Genomic DNA, 23205 nt, shown 5'->3' on the forward strand with positions numbered 1-23205 from the left:
GGGGTGAAACCGTCGGGACCCGGGCTTCTACCAGACGGGGTGGCCGATATCGCTCCTATTACCTCATCCGCTGTAATTAATTGCTCCAGCTCTTCTATAGTATCGCCATCCAAAGTAGGGAGCTCCGTTTTCTCAATATAAGACTGTCTATCAGGCTCAGGGGTAAGGGTTGGGCTAGAAGAAACGCCAGGCGGTAGATTGTATAGTGTTTGGTAGAAATCTCGGAATGTTTGTGATATCTCGGAGGGCTCGCTAAGCATTTCTCCAGAAGGGGCCCGAAAATGGGGTATGAATGTGGAAGACGTGTTTGGGTGAAGGGTGCGAGCTAACGGTCTACCGCATTTATCCTGGAATCGGTACTGATGTAAGGCAAGTCTCTCTGCATAGGTACGAGCTAAGGCCTCATACAGGTCCTTGAGTTTGGATCGAGCCGTTGAGACCTCTGTAAGAGTCACCACTGTTGGGGCTCGTTTATGATGGGTCTCAAGGTCTCGAAGCTTTTGAATTGCTGAGGTTATTGCAGCTGATCGAGCCTTTTTCATGCAAGTCCCCATCTGGATAAAGATACCTCGCAGGACAGCTTTAAGTGCTTGTAAGAGTGGCGAGGTAGTGTCCGAGGCATGATATGTTAAAAAATTAGAAATGGTTTCTGAAATCTTGTGGGAACAGTCAGGGTTCATAAGAAGGGAATCATTCAGCCTCCATGTCCATTCCCTTACCGGTGTGGAAGGGATCGATAGTGTCAGATAGATAGGTGAGTGGTCAGACCAGACCATTGAGTCTATCTCACATTCAGGTGACCAATCCAAGCAGCTATGATCAAGAAGGAAGTAGTCAATACGACTTTAAGAGTGGTGGACCTGTGAGAAGTGGGTATAGTTGTGATTTGTTGGAAACAGAACCCACCAAATGTCGATTAAATGGAGGTCATAAATAGCCAGTTTGAATGCCCTTAGCTTAGTAAAGGAAATGGATGAGCGAGAGGTTGATGAGTCTAAGAGTGGATCCAGGGGAGCGTTAAAATCCCCGCCTATGATTAGTTTACCTTCTGCAAATTCTGACAAAATCCTCATGTACGGCAGAGCAGATGATATTTGATTAGTGTTTGGAAGGTAAAGGTTGGCAATAGTAAATTTTGTGCCCCATAAGGATAACTTTACGAACACATACCTTCCCTGGGGGTCCGAGAGCTGGTCTATCAGGTCAATCGGAAGTGTTTTGTGGAAGGCAATAGAAACGCCTTTGGTTTTCTGAGAAGGATTTGTACTGTGGAACCATCTGTTAAAGTATCTGTTGGAGCAGGAAGGGGTGGAATTTGTGTGGAAATGAGTTTCCTGTAATAGTAACACATTGACCTGTTGTTTATGCATCTGGTAGAGAATTTGCCCTCTCTTGGATGCAATATTGAGGCCATTTACAGTGTAGGAGCAAGATTTCAGGCTTCAGAGGACGAGATAGTACTGTGTGGGCCATAGTGGAATGAGAAAAAAAAAGTCACATTATAGACAGTAGAGGGGGAAGGAGGAGTGGGGGGAGGGGGAACTTATAAGGTGGAAAAGATATACCAGGACAAAAACTAGGTAGGGAGGACACCTAAATAAGGAGCCTAACAAGTCTAAGGGGTCCACTGAAATGGGACACCACATGAGAAATCACGTAAGAAGGCACAGTTCATGCCCGGCCTATTGGGGGGTGGGGGGTTGAGGTGGAGAATCTGAGCCGTAAGCCCAGTAGCATAACAGGCACATATAGCTTAACTTAGGCACATCAGTGTAACAAGACATTTAAACAGCAGAACACACATCAGATCATCTGTGAAGGAGGGTGGTGGCCTGCGTGGGCAAATAGCTCCACCCAAGCCCACCCCCTCTCCCCCACAGAGGAGATATCAATCCGTGAGATAATATCATGGGAGGGAAGCAAACATTTTCAACACATACTATCCACAGACTCCAACAGGGGGCCCCGGAAACAAATCCGTGTAGTAACAATGAAAACAGTAACAATGTGTAATAACATTTTAAAGTGAGACTAGTCGGTGTATGTGAAACCGTATACAGAGAGCTATAGGAGCCCACGTGGATAGTGGCAAGAGACCGTCCACTCAGTCCATTGGTCGGCCCCTCCACCCGTATCCAGGTGGGACATTTCCGCTAAACACATAGAGTTTAGACCAGTGCGGTAAAATATTCTAGAAGCTCAACAATTGCATATCTAAAACACACATTAGAAATTTGAAGTCCAGTAGCCTCTCCCTAACCCCAGCTAGGTACAACACACCAGCAAAGGGAAGGGGGAAGGCCCACTAATTTGGTGCACCATCTGTCCTGAGGCATTAGAGTACGTATCAGGCCATCTTGTCTCCCATCGTAACATATCCGGCTGTAATCAGGTGGAACAGATGAGGAGAAATGTAAAAAGAAAAGAAACCCCCCCCAAAAAAGACTTATGGGGGGGTTACAAACATCGACCTGTCCAGGAGACAAGAGATGCGTAGTGTACTGGGATGGTGCTAGGCATATGGGGAGCATTTAAATGGCTTCAAGCAACTTTTAAGAGTTACCTTAATCTTCTGGAGAGGTAGGATGACGTGGTCTAGGGTCAATAGAATGTGATCCGTACCTCGGGTGCCTGCGTCGTTGTGGGAGAATGTCATGTGTTTGCACCCAGGCATTGTCGTCTGGCGGGTCCAGCCAGTTCGGTACATCAGTTGGCTCTTGCTCCAGAAAGCTGAAAAAGGCTGGGAGTTGATCCGGGTTGGCGAGGGCAAATTTATGCTCAGCCCTGGTCACCTTAATACTGAAGGGGTGTCCCCATGTGTAGGTTGCTCCGGCTTGACGTATCAGGTCTAGCAGTGGGCGGACCATGCGGCGCATGTGGAGAGTGTTACGAGAGAGGTCTGGGTATAGGTGGATAGCAGAACTATCAAAGTCCACGGGACCCAAACGCCATGCCTTGCACATAAGTTCTTCTTTAAGGGTGAAATAGTGAACCCTGCAGAGGTCATCGCGTGGGCGGTCACTATGGTCCCTCCTCGGTCCCCCCACTCTGTGCAACCGGTCTAGTTCAATAGGGGACGAAGCCTTTCTTCCCAGGACTTGGTTGAGGATGGCAGTGACAGAAGGTTTCAAGTCTGTACCCGCCGTGGCCTCTGGTATGCCTTCCAGCCGTATATTATTCCTGCGGCTCCTATTTTCTCCGTCTTCTATGCGTAGTTGATGTTGTCGTATACGGTGTAAGTGCTCCTTGGAGGCCCGCTCAAGGGATGTGATGCGGGCTGCATGGTCAGATTGAATGTTAGGGTGGACACTGTGGTCTGATTAGTGGAGACCTGCTGTTGGAGGGCCTGGAGAACCTTGTGGAGTGAGGTCTCCATTTTGACCACCCAGGACTCAAACTCTGCTCGGAAGGCTTCCAGAAGGGCCGAGGCTTCTGATCTAGGCGATTCTCTTGAGATTTGAGGGACCACAGCCCCATGACCTGCATCTGGAAGCGGGGCAATAGAGGTCCCAGATCTGGATGCTACAGCTGGTAAGTCTGAGCGCTGGACCAGGGGGTCATCTGGATCCTCGCTGCTGTCTGTCGCCAGCTGAGCGGGGGGGAGGAGGCTTGCCCTTCCCTGGGTTTCGAGTGGGCGCCATCTTGTCTTTGGGAGTGCGGAGATAGGGTTGGGATGTGCGGAGCAGGTATCGCTGGATTGTGCCCTGTTGTAGATCTGTGAACTCAGTAAATCGAGAACTGTGCGTGGACATGCTTTTCAAGGATATGTGATGACTGAAGTATAGCCTGTCTGCTACGGGCAGCCACAGAGCTCAGCAGCTCATTTCTTTAGCCATACATGGTCGGTCACGCTTCTCTGCAGAGCTGTGCGGACGGGGACCACAGGTGGGCACTGACCCTGCTGGGCTACTCTTGTGGCTGTGCAGGTAGTGATCCAGGCTCAGAGGGGTGGAGGAGATCAGGAGCGTTTGAGGATACAGTAGCTTGGGTGGAGCAAGATGGCCGCCTCTCGTGGTTTCCGGGGCCATGTCTGCAGCCCGCGCACTGATGAGGGTAGATACCTGTGGGTATCTTTGTCGAGGGCCACAATCCTCCAGGCCAGGATTCCCCCGGGGGGTTAGTGAAGTTTAGATTAGGCTCAGAGGAGGAGACGGGGGGCTGCCAGGGTGTAGTAAGATGGCCCACACACGGCGCCTCTGGGGCTAGGGCTGCAACTGGAGCCAAATAGGGGTGGATGCCTCTTCAACATCCCCTTGGGGGGCTTGATTGGCCAGGCCAAGGTGCTCCTGGGGGTGAATGGGGACGGATTGGGCCCAGGAGAGAGACGGAGAGGCCGCCGGGTGTAGCAAGATGGCCCCCGTCACTTACCAGGTCCCTCTGGCTGGTCTAGTAGGGCAGCTCGGGGAGGATTGCGGGCCCCGGGTGGCAGGCTGGATATCCCCAGTGGTCTAGGAGGAGGACAGCCGGTCTCAAGGCAGGTGGAACAGCCCGAGCCTACGCCGGCACAGCGTCTGGGTGAAGCAAGATGGCCGCCGCTCCCCGTGGTAGGCCCAAGCCACGGCCTGTCCTCTTAAGCGACTGGAGCTCCACAATCGGCGCGCCCGCGATCTCAGGCAGCACCCCATCGGTCTGATGTATGCCCTGGGCCTCCGGTGGGGTCAGTGCAGGTCCGATGGACGTGTAGCGCTCCGGGTGTGCTCTATGGCTGCAGGAGCTCACCCCAGGTACGTCCACCTTGTCTCCCTCCTTAATCCTCAAAATTGATCTTAGTGAAGACTGTTGCTCCCTTGAGGTGGCCAAATAAATCTGTAATCAATGGAATCGGATAAGCATTCTTAAATGTAATGCGATTGACGCCCCTATAATTGATACAGGGTCTCAGTTCACCACTTTTCTCTTTCACAAAGAAAAAGCCAGCACCGGCAGGAGAAGAGAATTTGTGGATGAACCTCCGGGAAAGTGAATCTGCAACATACTCCTCCATAGCCTTATCCTCTGAGACAGACAAAGGATAAACTCAGCCACGAGGAGGAATGACACCAGGTTGAAGGTCAATTGTGCAATCATAAGGCCGATGTGGCGGCAAAATACCGACCTGACCTTTGTCAAAGACATCACTGAATTTACCGTATTCCTCTGGCAATGAAGAAAGTGAACACGTACACATGACCTTAATCACTTTCTGAAAACATGTATTAGTGCATTGTGTGACCATGACAGAACCTCGGCACTGCACCAATCAAAAGAGGGATTGTGCCTCTGTAACCAAGTATAACCAATGACAACTGGTTTATAAGGTGAGGAAATGACTTGGAATTGGATTATCTCACGATGAAGAGCCCCTATAGCCATGCTAAGTGGAGCTGTAGAGGTCTCCCTTCAATAGCTTTAATGGCAAGTGGGGAGGCACAAGACTGCAGCGGTATCGAGCGCCCCGACACAAAGGCACAATCTATGAACAAGCCTGCAGCCCCATAATTGATTAGCGCCTGGGTATTGATGGAAAACTAACACCAGGAAAGGGTAACTGGAACTAGAGACTTATTCTTCAGGATAGCTGTGGATGCAAAGATGCCACCTAAGGACCCTACAGGACCTCAGGTGCAGGCATTTTCTTAGATGGGTAGGACAAGACTTCAATAGGTGACCTGCCTGGCCACAATAAAGGCACAATCTCTCCCTCCTCCTAAAGGCCCTCTCTTCAGCAGAAAAACGCATGAAACCCTTAAAGCAAGGTCTCTCTCGGAGTCTGGTATCAATGAGAATGGCAATTAGGATCAGCTCCTCAAGATTCCTAGGTATATCTCGATCTTTGATATTATCATAGAGACCATGGAAAAAAGCAGCCACAACAGCCTTATTGTTCCAACCAACCTGGAATTCAAAAACCTAGTCAGCAGCAGTTCTTGTATTCAGTTTAATGGACATGAGGTCTTTGGCGACAAAGATGGAGCGGGCGAGCAAATCAAATACCCTATTAAAGGAAACCACAAACTCAGGGTAATTCCAGACAATGGGTTTTTGTGTCTCCCATAGAGGGTTTGCCCAAGCCAAAGCTCTGTCAGAAAAGAAAGAAATAATGAAGTCTACTTTGCTTCTGTCCGTAGGGAACGCCTGGGGCAGCATCTCAAAATATATTCCAGCCTGGTTAAGAAAACCTCTGCAGTGAGCTGGATCACTCCCAAAACGCTGAGGAAGCAGAGCAAAACCTGTCATACCTCTTACAGAGGTAGTATTTGAGCCGACTGCCTGTACGGAGACTGGAGCAGCAGCAGGGATGTCTTGCAACACTGGTTGTACTGGAGCAGCTGGAGTGGGAGGATCCAGATGAGCTGTCACATACCTAAGGAGACTGAAATGACGAGGTTGGCTTCTCTTGTATCTCCAGCCCAGGCCCCACTGGGAGTGAAACAGAGGGCACCAAGGGACAGGCAGAACATAAGTGATTGCAGATGTAGATCGGGGAACTTGCAGCAGGCGATGCTATTCCAAGGCAGCAGGAGAACCATCAGATCAGGAACAGCAGCCGTGCACAGTAGTTCAGCTGAGGTTAAGGAAGAACTCCACTTGTGCTGCAGGGCCAGGGCATGTGGCTGGTCAGAGCTCTCAGCAGACTTGCAGCAGGAAAATTCAGCAGTGTGCAGAACTGCAGCAGCAGACAGCCGGACAAACGCTTGAACAGGGGTGTAAGCCAGGATCAGAGACAGAAGCGTGGTCATAGGATTAGCCAAGGTCATCAACAGGTAGACAAAGAAGTACCAAATCAGGAGCAGAGCCAAAGTCAGGAACGAGCCAGGTCAAGAACTAGCTACAAGACAGAAGCGGGATCCGAGATCAAGTCAGTAGTAATTCAGGTTAGCAACCAAGGGAACACACTGGAGGTACAAGGGAAACAGTTGAAGACCAGTCAGCATTAGAGCACAGGCAGAAGCATCCTTAAATAGTCTGTGTAGTGCCAACATACATCGTGTACATGCCGTTCGTGCGTTTGCCCATTTGCGCATTCCTGATAGCCATTCTGCGGAGATTCATGCGCACGTGCACATTCCTATTAGCCAAACTTCTTTGTGCATTCACATTTCTATTAGCCAAACGACTGGTTGGTATTCTCTGAGATGAGCAGTTTGAATCAGGAGCCTCTGTAACACTATGGCAAACTGATCCATGCGGAGACATAAAATGCAGTTAAAATCATAGCAAAAATAACAACAGTTACTTAATCAAACAAATAACAACAAAAACTTAATCAAAACAAGGAGACGGGTAATCAGAAGAGCCAGGTTTAGGGAACCAGAAGTCAGCATTGTCAGGAGCCAAAAATCAGTAGCAGGAATAAGAAGAGAAGTCAGCGCAGGCCAAGTTATACACAGGAACACACTGGAGATGTTGACCATGCGAGGGCACGGAGGGAATGAGCAAAGCTGTTTAAAAAGCCAAAAGTGTCTGGCTGTAGGCTGGACTAATGAGGCAGGTAATGGTAACCATGTGAGTCACTATGGAAACTATGAGTGGCTAGTAATTAACTGACAGCTGAGCAGCCTCTGTGCACTGAAGAAAACTGCTAGTAAATAGCAGGAGCTCATGACAGGAAGAAATGCTCGGGGTGGAAAATATGCTGAAAACTGAGCATGTGCAATAGCTGCCAACACTGCTCTGCAAAATCCCCAACTGCAGTGGGGACATAGATAGAAGGGGGAGGTGGAGAACAGCAGGATCAACCAAGTTTTTTGCAAAATACAAAAAGGGAATCCCATAGTGACTGCGTGAGTATGAACAGCGTGTAATACAGCATGTATTGATTGTTTTTAATAATGTGGGCTTAATGACACTTTAAGTAAATGTCTTTTTTGTAAATACAGTTGTCCTCCTACTCAAAAATCTATGCTGCAGTCATTCTAAAAAAAGGTTATGTCCGCCTTATTTTCATTTTATAAGACAAGTGGCTGTTATGCACCTTTTGATCTGCTTGACTACTGGTCTTATAACTTTCCTTCTGTAGTTTATTTTTCAGTGAGCAGGGACATATTTAAATATTCACTGCTTGCTGTAGTGTGCAGTTTCTGGCATCTCAGACTCCCAGCCTGACTGACCCTCTCAGATTGCAGAGTTTTAAGGAACATTGCCTGCCAATGTCTACATAGCTGTCCACATCCTGCCCAAAGATGAAAAAAACTGCTGTAAAGTGGATACAAATTTTGTTTACAAACTGTGTATTGGAAAAAATTACAAATTCAATATAAAGTCATCATGACAGTGCTAATGCAAGGAAACTCATGTCTTAATAAACATTTGGGTGGGTACCCGGCTGTCCTGAAAGACTCCGGGAAAGAACGTTACCAAGTAAGTAACTTTGTTTTTCCTCTAATCGTCTTTCAGGACAGCCATCTGAGAGGATAAACGAGCACTTACCCCTAGGGCGGGACCACGGCTTGTAAGACCTTGCATCCAAAGGTCTGATCTTTAGTCGACCAAAGACCCACTCTATAGTGTCTTACAAAGGTGGCAAAGCTGGACCAGGTTGCCGCTTTACAAATCTGTTCCGGCGTTGCCCCAGCTCTCTCTGCCTGCGACGCTGCCATTGACCTTGTGGAGTGTACCCTGATACCCTCTGGGATCTGCATGCCTCCTAACTTATAAGCCTGTTCAATGGCTTCTCTTAGCCATCTGGCTATGGTGTGTTTTGATGCCTTGTGTCCTTTCTTCACTCCAGAATTTAAAATAAATAAGGAATCTGTCTTCCTAATAGTTTTTTGTTACCTCTAAATAATGTAAAATGCATCTCCTGACGTCTAAATTATGAAACTTTACCTCTTGTTCCTTAAAGGATTCGGACAAAACGAAGGTAACACAATTTCTTGGTTTCTGTGGAATTTTGAGGCCACTTTAGGCAGAAATCCCAGATCCATTTTAAAGATTATGCGATCCAAAAATCTGAAAAAAGGGGGGTCTGATTGATAGGGCCTCTATCTCACAGACCCTTTTGGCTGTAGTAATTGCTACCAAAAAGACTGCTTTAAGAGTCAGCATCTTCAGGCTGCAATTATCTAATGGTTCAAAGGGGTCTGCTGTCATAGTTCGCAGCATTAATGACAGATCCCACTTTGGAAAGACTGTACTGCGTATCGGTCTCTGTCTGCTCACAGATCTAAAGAGTCTGATTATCCATGGATTAGATGCTAATCTTTTTTCCTGGTAAAACGAAAGTGCTGAGACTTGACTCTTTAATTTGCTAAGGCTTAGTCCTTTGTCTATACCGTTCTGTAGAAACTCTAATAGGGCGTACACACGGTCGGACTTTGTTCGGACATTCCGACAACAAAATCCTAGGATTTTTTCCGATGGATGTTGGCTCAAACTTGTTTTGCCTACACACGGTCGCACAAAGTTGTCGGAATTTCCGATCGCCAACCACGCGGTCACGTACACCACGTACGACGAGACTAGAAAAGGCCGGTTCAGAACCAAGCGCGGCACCCTTTGGGCTCCTTTTGCTAATCTCGTGTTAGTAAAAGTTTGGTGAGAGACGATTCGCGCTTTTTCAGACTCGTGGCTTTCAGATCGTTTTCTGCCGTTCAGTTTGTGCTTGTGGGTTTGTATCTGCTCTTCAGTGCGTGCAGTCAGTTCGTATCGGAGTTTCCTGTGTGATCTTGCCTGCTCATTGCTGTTTTTCAGGTCGCTCTTCACAGGCCTTGCTGTTCTTCAGTGCGTTCTGTTACTTCGTTCTGAGCAGCTGACCGTTTTCTAGCCATGTTTCGTATGCGTACTCCTCGTAGAGTTCGTGCTGTGCGGGGGCTCGGTGTTGGGGTCCTGACCTTGACACAAATCCAGTCCATGAACAGGGTGGGGAGGAGTTCATGGACCAAGAATTGGTTGCTACAGCGTGACCAGTTCTCTCATATGCCTTTGCTCCGTGAGATCCGTGAGAATAATCCTGATGATTTCAGGAACTTTCTCAGGATGACGGACCCCGTGTTTCACCGTTTGTTGGCTTCGCTGACCCCCTATATCAGCAGGCAGGATACCTGCATGAGGCAAGCCATCACTCCGGAGCAGAGGTTGGTCACTACCTTGCGGTATTTGGCCACAGGGAAAAGTCTGCAGGACTTGAAGTTCTCGACAGGCATCTCCCCCCAGGCTCTGGGTATCATTATCCCAGAGACCTGTTCTGCCATCATACAGGTCCTGCAGACGGAGTATATGAAGGTAAGATTTTTATCCTTTAATATCACATTTTATTGTATTGAATGTTTGATAATATATTGTATTTCTTTCCTCATTCTCTAATTACCATGATTGTAATATGCTGTGAATGACCCCTTTGTCCTCATGCATGCTGGATTTTTATGTAATTATTATTTTAGGTCCTTCATACATATTTGCCCTTCAATAACCTCCCCAGCATGGTGTCTCCTGCCCTATATTCACCTCATGTAGTCACTTAACAATGTATTTTATCAGCTCCATAGTAGTGCTTTACCCCAAATACCCCCTAAAATGTTTGGAAATGTTATTTTTGATTTAAACTCAGGCAGAGTGCCAGAGGCTTTTTTTTGTGGTGTCCCCAAATAATTTTTAGTAACCCTCCCAACCCCCAACTGCTAGGTCAGCTGATCCCAATTCTCTATCTATCCTCAATCATCTATCTGCTGACTTTGCCAAACCCATACACACTATACCCATCTCTTTACTGGTGAGATTTATGGATGAGTTCCCCAAAGCATGTAGTGCAAGGGCCTGCCTGTATACTTTCCAATGGTACTGTTTAAAGTTTTAGTATCCTATTATTATCTTGATAGGTAATAGCAGAATGTCCAAATGTCCTCAAATGTGTACAGTGTGTATTTATATCTTTGTATTATGACACTTCTTACCTGTCCAGTGGGCTGCCAATAGTGTAACTAAGGAGGGGCTGTTCCAAGTAATACCCATTATTTAGGCATTCAGCTCTCAATGAAGTGAAGAGGGTTACCTGTCCAAGATTTACACACCCCCCCTATAATGTTAGAAATGGCCCATGAGAGGGGGGGAGGGGGAATATGATAGGTGTACCTTATACTTTGGCCTTGTTAAATTCCCCTTACTAAATGCTATCTGGAGGTTGCCCCATAATGTTTGTGTCTAATCTGCTTGCCATGTTTCAGAGTAAAAATAGTAATGTTTGTTTTTTCCTCAACAGTTTCCTTCCATCCCACAGGAATGGCAGACTGTGGCCTCCCACTTTGCCCAGCGGTGGGACTTTCCTAACTGCGGAGGGGCAATTGATGGGAAACACGCCCACATCGTCCCACCACCCAACTCGGGGTCGTACTATTTCAACTATAAGGGGTTCAATAGTATAGTGATGTTGGCGGTGGTGTCGGCTAATTACAACTTCCTGTATGTGGACGTGGGGAAGAATGGCCGGATGTCCGATGGTGGAGTCATCGCCCAGACGGAGTTCTACAGGCATCTCCAGAATGGCAGCTTGGACTTTCCAGCTCCAGAGGACAATGTGGAAGGACTCCCATTTGTGTTCGTTGCTGATGAAGCATTTGCGCTGGGGGACCACCTGATTCGGCCATTCCCGATGAGGACCCTCACCCCGGAACAGAGGGTTTTTAATTACCGGCTGGCCAGAGCCCGAAGAGTGGTGGAGAACACATTTGGAATCCTGGCCAGCCGGTTCCGCCTATTTCTGACACCTATCCACATGGCGAAGTATAAACTGAACCATATAATACTTGCGTGCTGTGTTCTCCATAACTTTTTACGGAAACATTTGGCCAACTATGCTGGCTCAGTTGGGCCTGAGGCCGGAATCCTACATCAAACCACACTGACGGCGCTTGAAAGTGGCCGTCCTGGCTTGCCCTCCCTGAGTGCCCGTGATGTCCGGTTACGCTACCTGGAGTTCTTTGCGGGTAGGGGGGCTATCAATATGCCAGACAATATGTGAAGCCTTTTTCAAATAAAAAAAAAAAAAAATCTTTATGGACATTTACTGCTTGTGTTTGTTTGAGCTGACCCTGACAGAAATGTGTTGAGTGCAGAAAATGGCGTGATTGTGTAACCTTATACAAAGCACTGTTGTGTGTTATTTACTAAATGCAAAAACACATTTCGCTACAAGTGCACTTGCAACTGCACTGAAACTGCACTTGTAGTGCAAAGTGGATTTGCCCTTAGGAAATAACCCCCATTTTCTCATAAAATTTGGTAGAACTTGAAGGCAATATCAGACAAGAGTATTTAGGAACTGTGTTTGATATTGCGTTCAGATGGGGGGAAATCACCCCTGGAAAAGCCAAATTTGGAAGATGCACACAAATTTCACAATGTCAACATGTGCTAGCTGCCATCACGGGGTATCAAGGGATGTGTTTTGGGGGAGCAAGCCCTTCCTCTCAGCTACTTTATTATTGAGGAAGGGGTTGCACCCCCAAAACGTGTCCATTGATCTCCCGTGATGGCAGATAGCACATGTTGACACACTGTGTGCATCCTCCAAATTTGGCTTTTGGAAAAATCACAAAAACATTTAGCACATTGTAGCACACAAAAGAAGAAAGTGATTTTGAGGGGTTTTAAACTCGCCCCAAAACATCAATGATGTTTTTATATTTTGGAATAACATCATTGATGTTTTGCTTGATGATTTCCAATTGTAAATTACACCCCATGATCTCCCCAATCAGGATCTGGGCACTTTCGGATGTGAAAGGATCTTCATCCACAACCTCACGATCACCTAAAAAGAGAGGAACCCCAAAATAAATTTGGTTTAAAAAAAATGCTGCCATCCATCTCTTATCTGAGCCTGTGGTTGCAGACACTCACCTGTTGTGGTGACTAGTTCCACCACGTCTTCTTCCTCCTGCTCAGCTTGTGTTGGGAGGATTTCACCTTCTTCCAGAGGGGGGGGGGGGGGGGGGGCTCTGGTCTCCTCAGATGAGGGGTGTCCTCCGAGTCTTTTCTCCCCTATGTCAAACAAAATGGTATAATTAGCACACAGATATTTAATGTCAGAACTATAAAGATGAAACATTGCTTGGAAGTGGGGTACAATTATCTATTTTAGCAGAGTTCCAACATGTTGCTTTTTTAATGCCCTTTGTCAACCTGCAATACTTTACCTGTTTTGTACAAGCTTCACAGATGGAGACCCCCCTATAGTATACACTGGAGCACCTGTGTGGCCCCCCTAATAAAAAGGGTGTTCTTTTGTCCCACACTAGTGCTCCAGTGTCCAGATGTGAAAACAGCTGCTGAGTGTCCTCTCCTTACACAGAATCTAGTTTGCATTTCATTCTAGTAACAAAGCCATCTACACAACCCAATTCTTTTAAGACAAGTATAGGGCGTCAAAATGGTGGCCAATGCATATGGGCTAAACAATGTTATTTTATATTTGGAACGAAAAATGATTGATCCGAACGAATAATGTGCCCATGAACATGAAAGTTGCCATTTTAAACTGTACAACAGTTCCTAAAAGCACATGGAGCAGCACGAACGTAATAAACACAAAAACAATAGGAACACAGCACAACTACTTACTTTTTTGCAGCACTTTCCGGATCTTTCTGTACTGCTCATGTTCTCGTAATTTCAGGTCCGACCACCGCTTCCTGAGCTGATCTTTCGATCGTCGTACCCCGAATTTCCGGTGCAGACTCCTGACCACTTTCGCCATGATCTTGGCCTTTCTGAGATTGTGGTTGGGGTAAGGCCCATACTTTCCATCATAGTCGGCCTTCTTTAGGATGTCCACCATCTCCAACATCTCCCCAAAGGACATATTTGAGTCCTTACATCTCCTTCTGGATCGGGACGTTTCAGGCTCCGGCCTTTCCTCCTCCTCCTCCTCCTCGTTGCTACAATTAGCACGCACCTGCTGTCTATCCGCCATGTGCTCTTCCCCCACTGCGCCGAACGAAAAGGGGCGGGGAATAGACTAGAAAGAACGTCAGGGGCGGGCGGAGTTATACGCATGCGCAGTGTGTATAAAGCGTAACACACGCGCGTCTTACGTACGATCTGTGAGCGGAGGAAGGAGCATCGGAGATGCCGATCGTGATAACGAAGGTAAGATCTAAACTTGCGCCTATACTGCTTCGAAATGGAAGCCTATATTGTAACAAGATTAGGAGAGTTTGGCCTGACATTAGGGTTTGTCTTGTGTTGTGTCTTGCAGAGAAAATGGATGGGTTCAACGACCACAATTTCCTGCCCCTGTTCATAGACAAGTTCAGGGAGCTGCCCTGTCTGTGGCAGGTGAGACACCCCCACTATAACCACAAACAGAAGAGGCAGGCAGCGCTGGAGAAACTGCTGGAGTTGGTGACGCCGGTGGTCCCCACAGCAACCATCCCTTATTTAAAAACTAAAATTGGTGGCCTGAGGAGCACTTATCTTAGGGAGCGCAAGAAGGTCACAGATTCCCAGAGATCCGGAGCTGCAGCAGATGACGTTTATGTCCCCAGGCTGTGGTACTATGAGAGACTGCGATTTCTGTCAGACCACACTGAAGTCAGGGAATCCCTCTCCACTCTTCCTTCCACGCTTCCTTCCACCCCAGCTGAGGCTTCCGATGTCCAACCTGGGCCTTCCAGCCAGGAAGAAGTGGAGGAGCCCAGCTGGAGTCAGGTATAGCATTCTAATACAGATTTCTAGTCAATAAAGAAATGATGTTTACTAGATGTTATTATTGATCACTAATTGCTGATTGAAAAAAGTGTTTTACATATCAATAGACAGTAGTGGGCACCCAAAATTGTTGTATTGTTATATTTGTTAACATTCAATTTGCAGCAGTCAGGAGGTGAAAATTGTGTGTGATTGATGAAAACAATACTAAAACTATGTCCCTTTTTCATATACAGGAAGACCTCAGCCAGGAGGAGGTTGTGGAATGTGGCAGTCAGGAGGAGGCGGGGATTAGTGGCAGCCAGGAGGTGGGGATTAGTGGCAGCCAGGAGGAGGCGGGGCTAAGTGTCAGCCAAGAGAAGCCTGGGACCAGTCGCAGCCTGACTGAGTCTCAGGTCCCTCCCCTCCGCCTGCCACATAAACGAGCCAGGAAGACGACTCCGAGTCCCATGCAGGATTCAGCGTACAGGCTGATCCAGGAGGCTTCTGCGTCCCTCCGAGCCTTACCCACTCCTGAAGAGGCCTTTGCCTGCATGGCTGCCACCAAATTGCAGGGCATGCAGGAGGGTCAACGCAAGCTCTCTGAGGACCTGATTTATAGTGCACTCCCCTTCGGCCGGACATGACGTCACCCACCACAGGCCGTGCAGTCCCAATACCTGGCGTGGTTTGTATTGCTGCTACCACACGCTGCTGAGGGTATGGGACTGCTGGACCAGCACTTTATTCCACCGCGCTAGGTGCTGAAAAGGCACCCCCCCGACCTCCACCTGCGCTCAGGGATGCGGGGGTACAATAAGAAAAAGAAATCTTTAACCAGGTTAGTGCTGTGCCTCATAGCTGGGTCCAGAAACTGCACAACAAATGCTTCTCTGGTTTGTCCAAGGAGTCTCTACTCCTCTTTTAGGACATGCTGCTTGAGCCCTGAGGCTCTCCTGGCTTGGTTCCAGTGGTGTCTCCCCTCTGGAGGAAACACAAATAACTGAGGAGCCAGCAGGGGGGGAGGAAATTTATAGAAGGCTGGCGTGGTGTTTCCTAAAGAGGGGAGGAGCCAAGGTCTCTCAGGTGGCTGTACTGAAAGATGTTTAGGGGAAAGTGTGATGTTTAGAAATCCAGATGTCCCACTTAGCAGAGAACTGCAACATATTATTCTGTAAGGTATAAAAAATCCTTAAGATTAACATAACAGTATCAATCTTCTCCATAATCAAAGAGAATGAGATTTCAATTGCAAAGCAATAGCCCACAATGTTGCAACCCAATATAGTATGGATGAGTCTTTCCTCCCAGCGTAAAACACCTGAAAAAGGAGCACAAAGAAGGCACATAAACAGCACAAGTGATAGAACTGAGATTTTGGAGTCTATTGTTGAGATTTTACTCCACACCGGAGTCAATTTCTCCCAGTCCCAGAAAATATGATTTAGAGACCCAAAAACTGGGCGTCCATGGAAGCACAACTCTGAGACTCCAGTGTATATAACCTGAAGTTTGAAGGGTGTATAAAACCATCTGGTGTGTAGTTTGAGAGCAGTCTTCCTGACCGATAATGACCTTGTGCATTTGTGTATATTATCCAACATAGTGTCCCAGTTCTTAGAGAATTGAGTTGAGCCTACTTGGAAGGAGGAGAGGGTAATAAAGTTATTAGCATGCCACCAAGAAAAAGCTTCTAGCTCTGACTGAATATAGAGTAAGATGCCTGGGAGATAATATGGCCATATGGGGAAAGTGGAGTCATTTGGCAGAAGATACTAACAAATTATCTTCTGCAAAAAAAAAGCTCTCTCTTGCTTCTATCAGTTTTTTATTTAGTGTACACTTTAGGGCTGAAACAACTAATCGATTAATCGACAACTAATCGATTATGAAATTAATCGATTACTATTTTCATAATCGATTAATCGGCCAGTAACATAATGTGGTTAAAAAAAAAACTAAAATGAGCCCTTTATAGTACAAAAAGAGCAAATAATCGCTACTGTAACTATTTCTCTCTCAGTTCTACAGTAAAAAAAAATGAACCCCTTACAGTAGTGATTTTTTGCTTTTTTTGTACTATAAAGGGCTAATATTAGTTTTTTTAACCCCATTATGTTACTAAATGTCTTAGACCTGGTTCACATCTATGTGTTTTTTGGTGCTTTTTTCAGAAACGGACTACAGTTCATTTACATGGTTTCCTATGGGACACGTTCACATCTATGCTTTTTCAGCTGCTGCGTACTTGGAAAGCGTCAGTGACTTTTTTTTAACACAAAACAGTGCTTTTTTGTTTCAATATACTTCAATGGAGAAGCTGCAGAAAAGCATGTAATGCATTTTTGCAGCAACTGGTGTTTTTTAATCTGCCCAACAACAAATTGGCCAACAAAACGCAAAAACGCAAATCGCAGCAAAATCACCTGCGCAAAAATCAAAACGCACAGCAAAGAGCACTGCAGAAACAGATCAAAAGCAAACTGCATAGGTGTGTACCAAGCCTTATGCTGGCCACACCGATCAATTTTCAGATGAGAATATTCAGACGAAAAATCTTTGTACATTCGATGAATGAAAGAATGTTTGAAATTTTCACTTGTTTTTAACATTCTGTTTTTAAAATAATTGCAATTTCTGAACGAAAACCACATACACTGTCTGATAATTTCTTTCACCAAGAAGTTTTCTATTTCCAAATTTTCCCATCACTGTGGTTGAAAATGAACGTAGATTTGACCCCACTAACGATTAGAAAATCGAATGAACATTGTTATCTCTCCTCTAATAGTATATACAGTATATCTCTTCTGTCTGTTATTCTCAGAGTGGATTAGATATTTTGCTCCCTAACCATATACCGTATTTATCGGCGTATAACACGCACCCCAATTTAGGAGGGAATTTTAAGGAAAAAAAACTTTTAGGAGGGAAGTTGAAGGGAAAAAAACTTACATTTAAATGCCCATCATTGCAGCCTTCTCAGTGCAGCCTTGCCACAGTGCAGCCATGTCAGTGCAGCCTTGTCAGTGCAGCCTTCCCCAGTGCAGCCTTCCCCAGTGCAGCATTGTCAGTGCAGCCTTCCCCAGTGCAGCCTTCCCTAGTGCAGCCTTCCCCAGTGCAGCATTGTCAGTGCAGCCTTCCCCAGTGCAGCCTTCCTCAGTGCAGCATTGTCAGTGCAGCCTTCCCCAATGCAGCCTTGCCCCAGTGCAGTCTTGTTAGTGCAGCCTTGTCAGTGCAGCCTTCCCCAGTGCAGCCTTCCCCAGTGTAGCCTTCCCCAGTGATCCCCTGCCATCCTGGGCTTCAAAATCGCCGACCGCGATTTGAAAATGGTGCCGCCGGCGCCGAAATACACAGAGCCGGTCCTCGGCTCTTCTCGGCGGCTCTCGTTCACTTTCGGCTCCACTCGTAGTCCCGCCCGGGATGGGCGTGACTGTGAGCGGAGCTATCCGAACCTAGCTGAGTACACTCGGCTTGGTTCGGGCGGCGGCGAGTGAAGCCGAAAGTGGCCGAGAAGAGCCGAGGACCGGCTCTGTGTATTTCGGCGCCGGCGGCACCATTTTCAAAACGCGGTCAGCGATTTTTTTAGATCTGTCGGCGGGGGATCGCAGGTGATCGGCGTATAACACGCACCCGCGATTTTCCCCTGATTTTAAGGGGAAAAAAGTGCGTGTTATACGCCGATAAATACGGTAGTTGGTTATTTTTATTTACCACTGCATAGAGATATTTAAGAATAAATTGCCTTTTTTAAAACTTCACATATTAACTAAATTATACACCACACTTTTTTTTTTCAAGGTTATTAACCGATTAATCGAAACAATAATTGGCCAACTAATCGATTATGAAAATAATCGTTAGTTGCAGCCCTAGTACACTTACTTTGGCACATGTGCAGGGCAGTGTATACCACATCTGATTCTTATTTTACAGATTTCGGGAACAATGGAACTCCTGTGCGCATGCACTGGAATAACATCATTAGTCGTTATCCATTGTTAAACTGGTTAAGCTTTCTTTAAATAAAATTTGGGGAAAATAGTTCAGTAAGGATTCTTGGGATTCCAGAAACAGTTGATGCTTATGGGACCCAGGGCCCTCAAAAGAAGACTTGGGCACCCAACACCTTCAGAATATTGGCTGATTTATCTATTTTTATTTAATTATTTACTGATGATGATACGTGAATTTTTATTAAAAATGGCAATAATAATCTTGGTCTCAGATCTCATCCAAAGAGGATTTTTTGTAACACCATTTCCAAGTACTTGCTTGTTTGTATAAGGCCTAATAAAAAAATGTGCTATGTAAGATGTAGTGCAATGTGCTTCTGGGTGTCATTTTGAGAGTTTCTCTTGCTTGGAGCCACTGTCAGCACAGAGCACTAGTGGTTCAACTCTATGGGAATGCAGCTGGAAAGGGACCACAGAAAAAAAAATTTAACATGTGGGGACAAGAAAGAAGTTCACCCACCTTTTCTTATAGCATGTTACAGGTCCCACAGTAATTCAGACTAGGTGGGGGGTCTTTTTGGACCCCCCACTCAAAATGAAAAAACCTCTGCAAAAAAAATGAACTGTAAGTGCATCCCATACTGTGAAGTATTAGGCCACAATGTGCAAAGCTGTAACACTTTTTTTTATTGTATAAAGCTTTGAATGTAGTGTTGTGAGGCAACCATTACCATCAGCACCATGATATTATATACTGAGCTGTATGCAGGAGAAATCAGCAAGGTACAACTTGCAATTAAGAAGACAAATTCTGGTTAATGAATAAATAATAATAAAAAACACTTGCTGTTGATTGTAACTTAAACCAGTGTAAGCATTATTTAATCTACACTTGTTTAAACTTTTTTTCCAGGAAGCTTTTGGGTTTTTAGTATGTTTGATCAAAAAGATGGAAAGTGTGCTCGAAACCTTTACTTGTTTGCGTATGGCATAATTACCTTTGAATGGATTATATTATGGGTGGCATGTATCTATTACTTCTGTTACTCTAACTCTGAAAGGTAAGTACCATATCTATATCTATAGTATATTTTATACTGGAAATGCTTTATCCGAGAACCTATTTCAATGTGTATACTCTGTTTCTGACTAAATAAAAAAGCGTTTTTGGAATATAAAAAGATAAAAATTCTGAAATAAAAAATAAATAAAAATAAATGAAATAACTGTACAGTTCTGAAGTTCTTGTACCTTTTGTGATCTGTGAAAGAAATTAGACCCCTTTGTAGGGTCTGTACCTAGGATCCATCAGGGCTGAATTAAGAGCATTATTATTTTCTGTCAGGGCCTGGTTAGGTTTATGCTGGAATTCTCCTTTGGAGCAACTCTTCACTCTACAAAACTTTATCTCTCCGCTCTATCTCTCCTCCAGTCCTCTATATGTATAACAAGCTTATTATTACTTTTATTTTTATTTTTTCTATTAAGAAAATGTTTGCCCCCCCCCCCCCCCCCCACATGTCACACTCCTAGGCGAATGACTTGCTTTATGCTCCCCTGTATATGGACGTTTCATATCCCAGGAGACATAGCTTTTCATTCAGGAAAGGAGGAGTGGTGGACCTATCAGTGTAATTGGAGGGTGTGCTGGCTGAATTTGGAACAGCTAGTAGACTATCAATGACATCACAGTAAAACATGGAGTCATGGGACTGAGCTTTACCAGGTGAGAAGAGGTTCTCAGCTGGACAGCGCTGGATCTGCTGGGTGGGTACCTGAGATGTGCTAAACAGACCACCAGGTAAGCAGGGGTTGTCACCCATAGGTTTCTATGTCCCAGCCATTGTCGGCGCTCCCTCCTCACTTATGCATACACAGGAGAGATCACATGATCGGACCAGAGTGGGCTGAAAGTAGGGTTAGTCAACATTGGCATTAGGAGGGGCCATTTTTAAAAAGCTAGTTAGGTTTATGCTTGAATTCTACTTTAAAGTGGCTCTTCACGGTACAAAATCCCCTGCTCCTCTGGTCCCCCCCGTGCTCCCCTTGTCCCCCCCATGCTCCTCTGGTCCCCCCTGCTCCTCTGGTACCACCACATGCTCCCCTGGTCCCCCCGTGCTCCCTGGTCCCCCACGTGCTCCTCTGTTCCCCCTGTGCTCCTCTGGTCTCCCATGCTCCTCTGGTCCCCCCTGTGCTCCTCTGGTCCCCCATATGCTCCTCTGGTCCCCCACATGCTCCTCTGGATCCCCTGTGCTCCTCTGGTCCCCCTGATCCTCTGGTCCCCCTGATCCTCATCTGGTCCCCCACATGCTCCTCTGGTCCTCCACATGCTCCTCTGGTCCCCCACATGCTCCTCTGCCCCCCTGTGCTCCTCTGGCCCCCCACATGCTCCTCCGGTCCCACCATGCTCATCTGGTCCCCCCTATGCTCCTCGGAATCCCCTGTGCACCTCTGGTCCCCCACATGCTCCTCTGGTCCTCCATATGCTCCTCTGGTCCCCCCTGTGTTCCTCTGGTCCCCCACGTGCTCCTCTGGTCCCCCCTGTGCTTCTCTGGTCCCCACATGCCCCTTTGGTCCTCCCTGTGTGCTTCTGGACCCCCACATGCTCCTCTATTCCCCCACATGCTCCTGTTTTGCCCCCACATACTCCTCTGTTCCCCCCATCCTCCTCTGTTCCCCCACATGCTCCTCTATTAGCAAGCTAGGACAGGTCTTAGATGGCCAGCTACATGCTCCTCTGTTCCCCCCCCCTGTGCTTCTCTGGTCCCCCTGTGCTCCTCTGGTCCCCCACATGCTCCTCTGGTCCTCACATGCTCCTTTGGTCCTCGACATGCTCCTCTGGTCCCCCCTGTGCGCTTCTGGACCCCCATGTGCTCCTCTATTCCCCCACATGCTCCTGTTTTCCCCCCACATGCTCCTCTGTTCCCCCCCATTCTCCTCTGTTCCCCCTAATGCTCCTCTATTCCCCCCATTCTCCTCTGTTCCCCCCACTCTTCTCTGTTCCTCCACATGCTCCCCTATCCCCCCCATTCTCCTCTGTTCCCTCACATGCTCCTCTGTTCTGCCTATTCTCCTTTGTTCCTCTCCATTCACCTCTGTTCCCCCATATGCTCCTCTATTCCCCCTATTCTCCTCTGTTCCCCCATATGCTCCTCTGTCCCCCCCATTCTCCTCTGTTCCCCCACATGCGCCTCTGTTCCGCCCATTCTCCTTTTTTCTTCCCCATTCACCTCTGTTCCCCCACATGCTCCTCTGCTCCCTCTCCATTCTCCTCTGTTCCCCAGATGCTTTTCTGTCCCCCCCCGCATTCTCCTCTGTTCCCCAGATGCTTCTCTTTTCCCCCCATTCTCCTCTGTTCTCCCCATTCTCCTCTGTTCTCCTCACTCTCCTCTGTTCCCCCACATGCTCCTCTGTTCCCCTCCCATTCTCCTCTGTTCCCTCCTTTTCTCCTCTGTTCCCCCCCATTCTCCTCTGTTCCCCCATGCTCCTCTGTTCCCCCCATTCTCCTCTGTTCCCCCCCATTCTCCTCTGTTCCCCCACATGCTCCTCTGTTCCCCCACGTGCTCCTCTGTTCCCCCCTGTGCTTCTCTGGTCCCCCACATTCTCCTCTGGTCCCCCACATTCTCCTCTGGTCCCCACATGCTCCTTTGGTCCTTGACATGCTCCTCTGGTCCCCCCTGTGCACTTGTGGACCTCCACATGCTCCTCTGTTCCCCCCTGTGCTTCTCTGGTCCCCCACATGCTCCTCTGGTCCTCACATGCTCCTTTGGTCCTCGACATGCTCCTCTTGTCCCCCCTGTGCGCTTCTGGACCCCCACGTGCTCCTCTATTCCGCCACATGCTCCTGTTTTCCCCCCACTCTTCTCTGTTCCCCCACATGCTCCTCTGTCCCCCCCATTCTACTCTGTTCCCCCACATGCTCCTCTATTCCACCCATTCTCCTTTGTTCCTCCCCATTCATCTCTGTTCACCCACATGCTCCTCTGTTCCCCCCCATTCTCCTCTGTTCCCCAGATGCTTCTCTGTTCCCCACCACATTCATTCTCCTCTGATCCCCAGATGCTTCTCTGTCCCCCCCATTCTCCTCTGTCCCCCCCCCTGTTCTCCTCTGTTCCCCCCATGCTCCTCTGCCCCCCATGTTCCTCTGTTCCCCCCATTCTCCTCTGTTCCCCCATCCTCCTCTGCCCCCCCCATGCTCCTCTGTTCCCCCCATTCTCCTCTGTTCCCCTCACTCTCCTCTGTTCCCCCACATGCTCCCCTATTCCCCTCATTCTCCTTTGTTCCCCCCATTCACCTCTGTTCCCCCACATGCTCCTCTGTTCCCCCCCATTCTCCTCTGTTCCCTCCCATTCTCCTCTGTTTCCCCCCTTTCTCCTCTGTTACCCCATGCTCCTCTGTTCCCCCAATGCTCCTCTGTTCCCCACATTCTCCTCTGTTCCCCCCATTCTCCTCTGTTCCCCCACATGCTCCTCTGTTCCCCCACATGCTTCTCTGTTCCCCCCATGTGCCTCTGTCCCCCCCATTCTCCTTTGTTCCCCCACATGCTCCGCTGTCCCCCCCACATTCTCCTCTGTTACCCCACATGCTCCCCTGTTCCCCCATTCTCCTCTATTCCCCACATGCTCCTCTGTCCCCCCCACATTCT

The 23205-nt window shown here is 47.5% G+C and overlaps 1 protein-coding gene across 1 annotated transcript in view; it reads left to right on the forward strand.

The window, feature by feature from the left end:
• Nucleotides 1-23205, forward strand: part of LOC141112392 (transmembrane protein 272-like) — a 190469-nt gene that overhangs the window by 101387 nt on the left and 65877 nt on the right. Inside the window, exon 5 of the mRNA XM_073605195.1 lies at nucleotides 19474-19621. Within this exon, the coding sequence (XP_073461296.1) occupies nucleotides 19474-19621 (148 nt within the window). The remainder of the gene's footprint in view (nucleotides 1-19473; nucleotides 19622-23205) is intronic.

The sequence above is a fragment of the Aquarana catesbeiana genome, linkage group LG11 (genome assembly GCF_042186555.1).
Source record: "Aquarana catesbeiana isolate 2022-GZ linkage group LG11, ASM4218655v1, whole genome shotgun sequence".
Classification (NCBI taxonomy): domain Eukaryota; kingdom Metazoa; phylum Chordata; class Amphibia; order Anura; family Ranidae; genus Aquarana; species Aquarana catesbeiana.